The sequence below is a fragment of the Ornithodoros turicata genome, chromosome 3, assembly GCF_037126465.1.
Source record: "Ornithodoros turicata isolate Travis chromosome 3, ASM3712646v1, whole genome shotgun sequence".
Classification (NCBI taxonomy): Eukaryota; Metazoa; Arthropoda; class Arachnida; order Ixodida; family Argasidae; genus Ornithodoros; species Ornithodoros turicata.
This window is the reverse complement of record NC_088203.1, coordinates 581070-590000: the sequence shown is the minus strand read 5'-3', so window position 1 is coordinate 590000 and position 8931 is coordinate 581070. Positions and strand designations below refer to the sequence as shown.

General features: G+C 44.9%; 1 protein-coding gene across 1 annotated transcript in view; it reads left to right on the top strand.

Moving 5' to 3' along the window:
* LOC135387779 (uncharacterized) overlaps positions 1–1899 on the top strand; it is a 34735-nt gene extending 32836 nt beyond the window's left edge. The window contains exons 3-5 of the mRNA XM_064616900.1: positions 1132–1423; positions 1620–1654; positions 1809–1899. Coding sequence (XP_064472970.1) covers positions 1132–1421 — 290 coding nt within the window. The 3' untranslated portion in view covers positions 1422–1423; positions 1620–1654; positions 1809–1899. The remainder of the gene's footprint in view (positions 1–1131; positions 1424–1619; positions 1655–1808) is intronic.
* Positions 1900–8931: the final 7032 nt, after the last annotated feature.

Sequence of the window (8931 nt, the reverse complement as noted above, 5' to 3'; positions counted from 1 at the left end):
GTATAGTGAAAACAAGAGAGCGACATCGACTACTACGTTCATCTATTACGCGATAATATTTTATTGGTGACTAACAAAGGTAAAATATGATTCTGTGTCATTAATGTTCTGTCAAGTAAGACGACACTCGAAATGTTATGTTTGAAGCTCACATCACTCGCGTTTTACTGTGTTTAATGTGATGAATCATACCCAGGAACGTGGACAAAATTTGTATTTTCCGTCTAAGACTCTTTTCCTTTTCTTTCTCTCCTAGCAAGCACTCTGCTCCGTTGCCTATACACACAGAGAAAATTTTACATCGGTTCTCGACGCAAAAGAAAATGAATCGTCATTGCTTGGTGCTGTAAATGTGACCCACAAGTAGTTCACTTTTCATCACTTTATGTAGTTTCATAAATTTCAGCTCATAGATGATATTGAAAGTCGCCGTAAAGTCCATTTTCATCGAACGTGGGATAAGCGATCAATTTCCGGTCTGTATTCGCGACAGCTTCGGAAATAGACGACTGAGCTGCTACGTCACCTATTATAGAAATGAGGTCATTGGTGGCGCATTCAACGCAATAGGATCCCCTCCACTTAATTAATTACCACGTGAAAGAGGCAGGTTCATCCCGTTTATCTTACGAGAGTTTATTTGCGTGCGTCAATATGAACAACGCACTTGTCCACGCTATTCCCTTATCAAAAGTTTGCCATAAAGCTGTTGAGTTGAAGGCACGATTGAATCTTATCTTGGGAGGCAATCTACTCATGAGCTTTCATGTAAGGGTAGTCCATATAATCCCCGTTAAACAACACGTTAAATTGTATGCGACGCACTCAGTAATGTGGACAATTAATGAATCAACGCACCTTTATTTTTGTTGCAATTTCTGTAGTTCTCGAAGGTTCAACTAAATTCGAAATTGGAGTGTTTGAGCTTCTTTCATTATCAGAGTCATTCGTGTATCGCCTGGGGGGCGTCAAGCAAACGAACCAATGTTAAATGGGAATTTCGTTCGCACATATGATAGCGCAAATTGGGATGTAATTTTTTGCGAATGAAAAGTGGAGATGATTGAAAGAAGCAGGATGGAAATGACGAGATTCATTCTCGGTATTTTTTACGAGCTGCGACATTTTCAGCGAAGCGCATGGGCTCCGAATTTCTGGGCAAACGCAACCAGCGTATCGAAGAAGTCTTTCCTGGTATGGTCTGGGACGAGGACTTGGGATCAATCATTACCAAGGCCCGTCTGCTGCGAGTCGCCCTCAACAGAGTACTCGAAGACGAAGATGAGGAAGACACCCTTTTCGCCAAACAAAAGCGCATAGGGTCCGAGTTCCTGGGAAAGAGGTCCTCGGAGTTCATGCAGAAGCGGATGGGGTCAGAATTCCTCGGCCGACGCAGGCGAGAGGCGGATGAACAACCGTAAAGGTGCTGCTTCTTAGAACTTCTCATGGGGGCCATGCAATCAATTAAAACGCACTAAGTTGCATGCTTGAGAAAAAAATAAAAAATGAAATAACTCTCTCTAAATGGCCACTAAACTGTCTCGATGCATGTTTTACTAAACACGCTGCTAAACCTGGTTATAACGATAAAAAGTTCCCCTAACTTTATCTCCTTTAAGGATTTTCCCATGGAGTGGTCAACATCGCTTATTTCGTAAGTACAATATTTCGCCATTGTCCTCTTCATGTGTGACATGACATGACGGCCTCTGAGAATTTCTTTGGTGAGGAAATTTCCAACAGTATGAGGCCGTACAAAAGCTCGTTGGAAGAATCTTTTAGGAGAACAACCTATTCATTCTCAACAGATCCAGACGGTACCCTGAGCCGTGGCTTGCAGCAACACGACGATGACGACGATTGGGTCTTGCTGAGGCGACTCAACAAACGACTCTCTGAATTTCTCGGCGGACCAGGGAAGAAACGTTACTCGGAATTCCTGGGGGGACCCGGGAAGAAACGCTACTCGGAATTTCTCGGTGGGCCCGGAAAGAGATATTCCGAATTTTTGGGAGGTCCTGGCAAGCGTTACTCTGAATTCCTCGGTGGTCCCGGTAAAAGATCTACCATAGAACAGATGTGGGCCGAACCAGATGCTGTCTCGAGTCAACGACGCTGAAGAGCTCTTCTATCTTTGTAGACGGATACATTTCTTTTCTGGTTCATGGTATTGCTGGATGCAGTGAGCGATTTGATAATCTTGTCCAGTTTCTTCGGGTTGAATGTGTCGACAACTAATAGGAGAGCCACGCCTGAGCACAAAACTGTAGACAGCAAGTTCTGTGTACATGAAGAGAATAAAGGACGTTGTTGCGTTGTGGGACGACCTTGGAGACCCTCTGCAATAACATTTTGATGTACATTCTCAGAGCATCATTCGACTATCAGTCACACAAAGCAAACCATCGCCGTCCAAAGAGCGCCGGCTATAAGAGTGTCTTGTTAATAAGCGAAAGAAAAAAGCTTCTTTGTAGCCAGAAAGGAGATTAACGAGAACATTCATTAAAGCGAATGTACTGAATGTTGAATCCAAACCACGTACTCAATGTCTAATTACCCCTAATAGAATAAGCTGTCCTATGAATTCTTAACGTGCGAGTACCTTCGATAAAATAATTAGCTACACGAATACGTTCTTTGAAAGCAATCCCCGCGTTGTACGAATGAAACATGATTCCTCACAATACCTAATCGATATTGTTCCACCAAGAAATAGAAGGCACGAAAGTACTACTCTGGAGGGGAGGGGGGTGACGTGGAAAGGCCACGGCCAGCATCTGTAAGGAAGAAGAAGAAGTACTGGGAAATGCTTACGTCACAGCCACAAGAAAACTTGGAGTGAAGGGATAAGATAAAAAAATCCCAGAGACATAAACTAACGAAGCGGTGGAGTCCGACAGCATCCATCGAGGCATTTCTGACAGAATACAAATAAAGTTACTCGAGAAAAAAAAAAAAAAAATCACAGATCGTACATTCCATTGAGCTTTGCCACGGGAAGGGGGGAAAACTGTTCCATTGGGGGGGGAAACATGGATATTGGCTAGCGGTTACATCACTACCACCATCAATGGGGTAGAGTACTCATCATTATTGAAATAAAATTGTTGTTGTGGCTAGCGGTTGTTGGCCGTACACCAGTGGACATCGTTACGACTATAGCCAGAAAAGGATGAGTGGTTAAAGGTAAATGGGTCGGGGATGAGGTAAGTACAGGATGATGTGCATCCTGGAAGGGGGTACATTAGAGGGGTCATTTGCTCAAGGCCCGTCTTCTGGAGAGAACGCAAGGGGTTTTTGTTCAGCACAAGAACCTCCGGGGTATAGGATGTTCGCCAACGTGCTAGTCCTGGACTGTGTAAGGTAGGTTTCCAATGTAGGCGAGGTAGTGTTGTATGTATGTTGGATGGTTCCAGGTTGATGGCAGTGGCCGCAGCATGCAACCAATCTTGCGTAGTTATGAGCTGGTAAACGTTGGTGATCCTTAACTTACGGAGCGTGATTTGCATGGCCTTTTATGGGAAGAAAAGGTTGGTGATTTTGGTTGCGTGATGTCCCGTGTCGCAGGGTGACGCAGCATGCTTAACGGCCATTTGTCTGCCGGTGTCGTCCGGAATTGGTAAGCAAGGGCTGCAGCTCAGGCGAGCTGAGAATACTAACTGATTCGCTGTTTCGCTGCCGCTGACACCGGTATGAGACAGGATTCATTGGAAAGTAAGATCTCCCCCTATGCTGAGCACACAATCTTCTGATGCAACACACTGGGTTTGATCAGGTTCCACTTCTCAAATCCGTAAGTATTCCCCGCAACAGCTGTCTAATAGAGCAAGGATAATCTCCCTTGCCGAGCCATGTTCATTGATGGGTTGCAGAAAAAGGGTAACCCACTCTTAAGCACGTGTCGCGTTCCCGGCTTACCGTACCAACGTCCGGTGGCGTGCGACGACGCATACGATGACGTTAGCCACGTGAACGGTGCCCCTGTTACGGTGTGCCCCTCAAGCAACGCAACTTGAAGCTGCTCATAATAGCGTGTCCGAGAAACAGCCTTGGAGGATGTCTGCAAAGATGAAAGCAAGACCTCAGAGAAGCGGGATCAAGCGAAGAAAGCACAAACATTCAGGCCTAGGTGCCACCATCGGTACCGTGCGCAGAAAGCACTATACCGAAGCTACTGAGGGCAGCAGTGAGGAATTGCCTCAATGTTCGTGCAAGCGGGCCCAGATCTGCAATCACAATTGATAACAAGGGAATGACCCAGACTGAGAAGAGACAGTGCAAGAACGGTAACTAAGAGACCCCTTTCGAGAAGGGGCCTTGGAATCAACGGTAGAACCGAAAGAGGCAGCTCGCGAGAGATGGCGCGCCGAACAGCAGGCCCTGGCAAGCTGTTTGCACAGTATAAAGCGGGAATGAAGAGAATTCCAATTTACGGTCTCGGTAGTACGAATGAGCGTTTTCTTTTCTTTGTCTCCAGTGCTTCTGACGGCAGTGAGAGGGTTGGGGAGGGCGTCACGTTTAACCTGCCCCGGACGTAAACTTGCCTCGCGACGGCTGTACTTGTATCATATGTGAAAGATACTAAGCAAGCATTATCCTCAGGGTGTCTCTTCACTATAAATTGAGTGAAAATTCCTCATACTTGGAAATCATAAATAAGCGTCACATAACGGTTTAGGAAGTCTCAAGTAAATACTGTATGCAAGTATCAATTCAAATAGAGATGTCCTCAGCTTTATTTATTTATTTATACATACTGCAGCCTCAAAAAGGTTCTAGCGCACACACTAAGAATATTTACACCCATTTAGGTGTTGAAGGGGTGTATTTTGCAATTTACACTCTAGAGCCAAAAGCAGAACATCTATCCAGGTGTAAAGATGATGTACTGTACACTTTACACCCTATAGTTAAAATAGCAACACCTATCTTGGCGTAAAAATGGTGTACCGGCTGAGACAAAAGTTTGGGAAACGCACGGGCGGCGTCAACCCTCTACGGAGCGACATCCTGCGAAACAGGGACGTCCACTTGATCAGGGCTGTAGATTCTCACACCCTTCTGACTTTACACCGAATTTGGTGTAAGTTATCAAACTCCAACTTTACACTCAAAAAGGTGTGATATGTTTTAGTGTGTACATTGCTGGTGAAATTCATCGAGAGAAAGTTCTCTAATCATACCAGGAATAGAGTTCCATTGAACAATTGAATCTAGTCAATTACACGCAGCAGTTGAAAATGTTTCCTTCCCGCTTGATGTACGAGGGTGGTTCCATAAGTTTCCGGCCCGATCAACTTTTAATAGTCATAGAGACGAAACAAGTGTATCACTTTTCGACATAGTCACCCTTAACTTGGATGCACTTTTGACACCTTTCAACCAGCATTCTTATACCCTGGAAAAAATAGCCCCGAGTTTTGTCCGCAAAATGCTGGAAAACTGCCTCTTGCACCTCACTATCGTTTTGAAATCTCCGTCCTCTGAGATCCCTCTTCAAGTTTGAGAGCAGGAAGTAGTCACTCGGTGCCAAGTCTGGACTGTAGAGTGGGTGGTGGATTTCTTCGAAGCCGCACTTCTTCAGTGCAGCCTTGGCAACAGAAGCCGTGTGGACAGGGGCATTGTCCTGGAGCAACCGGTCACCTCGACTCAACCTGCCGCGCCTCTTTTCCTTGATGGCGTCTCGCAGTCAGTGCAGGAGTGAAGCATAATAAGTCGCATTCACTGTGTTGTTCCTCTCTTTGAAGTCGATGAGGAGGATCCCGTGACAATCCCAAAATATTGTTGCCATGATCTTCTTCGTGGATTGTGTGACCTTGGCTTTTCTTGGGGGTGCTTCTCCTGGTTTGCGCCATTCCATCGACTCCTTTTTCGAAAGGGGATCATAGTAGAGCACCATAGTCTCATCCCCTGTGACAATTGACTTGACAGAGCTCTTTGGCACAGACGACGCGCTGTCGCTTTGGAACTGACGAGAGAAGTCGTGGCACACATCCCGCACTGACCTTTTTCATGTGGAGGCCCTCGCCGATGATGCGGCTGTTTTGGAAAGCCTTTCTGAGATTTCCTTCACCTTCAGACGCCTGTCACTTCCTCCTCGACAAGAGCCAAATTTTCTTGTGTCACCACTTCCACTGGATGACCATCGCGTGGATCATCTTCAATGGACTCTCGCCCCAGTCGAAACTGCTTAGCCCAGTCTTTTACCGTTGTGTACGACGGAGAGGCTTCCCTGTACACGTTGTCCAGTCGCGCTTTAATTTCTTTTGGCGAAAGTCCCTCTTTTGTCAAGAATTTTATCACAGCGCGGTACTCGATTTTTTCCATTTTCAGGCCCTCCAACAGATGGCGCCACGCGTCCTTAATCGCATTTTCTACCTCGGACCGGAAACTTATGGAACCACCCTCGTATACATCTGTGTGGGATAGAATAAACTTTCAGCTGTGTTTGAGACTCCTGTATTGTGTGGTATTTCCCCAGTCTCAGGGTTCGTTATGAAGAGAAAAAATATATACTTGAACACATCAATGCTCGAAAAGGAAAATACAATGTTCAAGGAATGCGCACTACGTAATGACAAAATAGGAGGAATACGGAATGTCAACTATTAGGTACAGATACCTGAGTCTTTCCAATGTTGCTAAGGGAAGCTAGATTTAGGGAGTCACCTGCAGATGATGGAGAGAAATGTCTATCATAGCGTTTCATGATAAATCTAACCGCCTTTGACTGAACTGTTTCTAGTGTTTTAGCATCCCTGTCGGTTTAAGGGTTCCAAACAACTGAGGCGTAATCCAGAATTGGAGCACAAGAGTTTTATAGACCAAGAGCTTGGTTTCCCCGGACGCCAGTTTGAGGGTGCATTTCAGTAAACCAAGCTTTTTTAGAGCTTTAGAAGATATAGCATTGATATGTGCCTTCCACTTGAGGTCATGAGAGAAGTGGATTTCCAGATATCTGTACCTGTTAACTCTATCAATTACACTGTTACCAACATCGTAAGAGAACAGAAGTGGACGTTTACTGTTTGTGAACGACATGACTGCACATTTTGTGAAATCCACCTCCACACCTTAGACCAGTGAAGAAACCTTACAAATGAGTGGTTAAGCGCCATTCTGATTGAACCCTCGCATATACAGGACGCAGTCGTCGGCGTACAGTTTTATCTCGAAAGAAATACAGTTCACAACACCAAATGTTAAGAAATAGCAAGAACAGCAGCGGCCCCAGGACGGAGCCTTGAGACGAGAGAATATCACACATTTGAAGGTTTCAGAGGTAATCCGAAATCCACCCCACAACGCACTCGTTTTTAAAAATCATTTTTTAATTTGAAATGAAGTTGAATGCGCGAGGCTTTATCGAAGGCCTTACAATAAAAGTGGCGTCAACCTCAGTACGATCATTCATGGCTGCTGCGACAAAATGGGTCAACTCAAAAAGTTGCGTCGTTGCAAAAAAAAACCACCACGAAAGCCGTGCTGACGGGACGACAAGATTTCATTGGACTCTAGATAATCGACAATGTGCTTGTAGATAATGTGTTTAATTATTTTACATGATGTCGAGATAAGAGTCTATAGTTGCTAAGCAGCTGCCTATTTCCTGATCTGCACATCGGAATTACCTTAGCAGTCTTCCAGGCTTGCGGGACAATGCCTGTGTCCAGAGACTTTTGGAAAATAAGCGTCAAGTATTTGTATGACCATTCGGCAAAACGAAAAAGAAATAATTAGCAAATAGCAACACAGTCGGTGCCGCTACCTTTCTTGCAGTCAATGTGGAGCAGCAAATACGGAACCCCAGAAAAATCAATACTGATGTCATTGAGACGAGAATGCACAACACAAGTCTCAAACTCAGGGTGCTCGCCGTTGGCACAGGAAAAGACAGTCATAAAATACTCGTTAAACGCAGTGGCAATATCAGAAGGATTGCTTACAGAAACCAAGTGCTCTCAGTAGTATTGGGCAGTGATGGCCACTAACTACTTCTACAGTAGTTTAACTATAACCACTAGCTATTTCGCGATGTAGTAGTTTAGCTAGAAGTTCACCTACTTTTCAGGGGAGTAGTTAAAACTACTTCTTCGACTACTGCAATGTATTTTAACTACATCTATAACTATACTTAACGTTGTCCATCAACACCAATCCCTTGTAGTGTTATTGGACACCTAAATATAAATCACAAGCAGTGATAATGATATTTAAAATATACTCTCGTGCATACGTCGCTAGATTTACATACTGTCGTAAAATCCACTGCCTGTCTCATGCATATTATGCGCTGACAAAAGAGCTTGTTGTGGAAATATTTTCTATGGAGTGAGAGCTTCCGCGAAGGTACGTACAACGAACCAAGTACGATATTTCCACTGAGGCACCTTCGTCACGGATCAATGCGCCACGCACAAATATTGTGGTGGCTGCCGATTGTGGACCATAAAATATTTTCGCTTAGCCACGATGATCGATCACGTAGCCATCCTATGCGGTATTACGCAGGCCTCTACGATCGTCAAATGCAAAGCTTGCGGTGGGATTCTTTCTGCGCCTACGTGATAAACGAAGTTACAGAATTGCAAATGAGGCTTCACTAGACAAGCATTAAAAGCGAACATTTAGTACACATGCACGGCACAATTGCTCTGCACCTCCGTTCTCATCAAACAAGTAGCTCAAGGTAAAAGTCGGAAGCGCAATCGTGTCGTAAAGCTTGCGGCAAAATAGGTAAATAGGTAGGCCGTAACCTAACTACTGTAGTTAACTACGATCTCGCAGAGCTGGGCTTCTGTCTAAGAATGACCTTCAAGTTGTAGAAGTCACATTTCAGTGCAGGCATCCTCAGTGCTCAACGCAGCGCAATGCGTTGACATGTTCTCACTGCCGTCCGTCGGTTGACGGCAGATGACACATGTGGTCGAC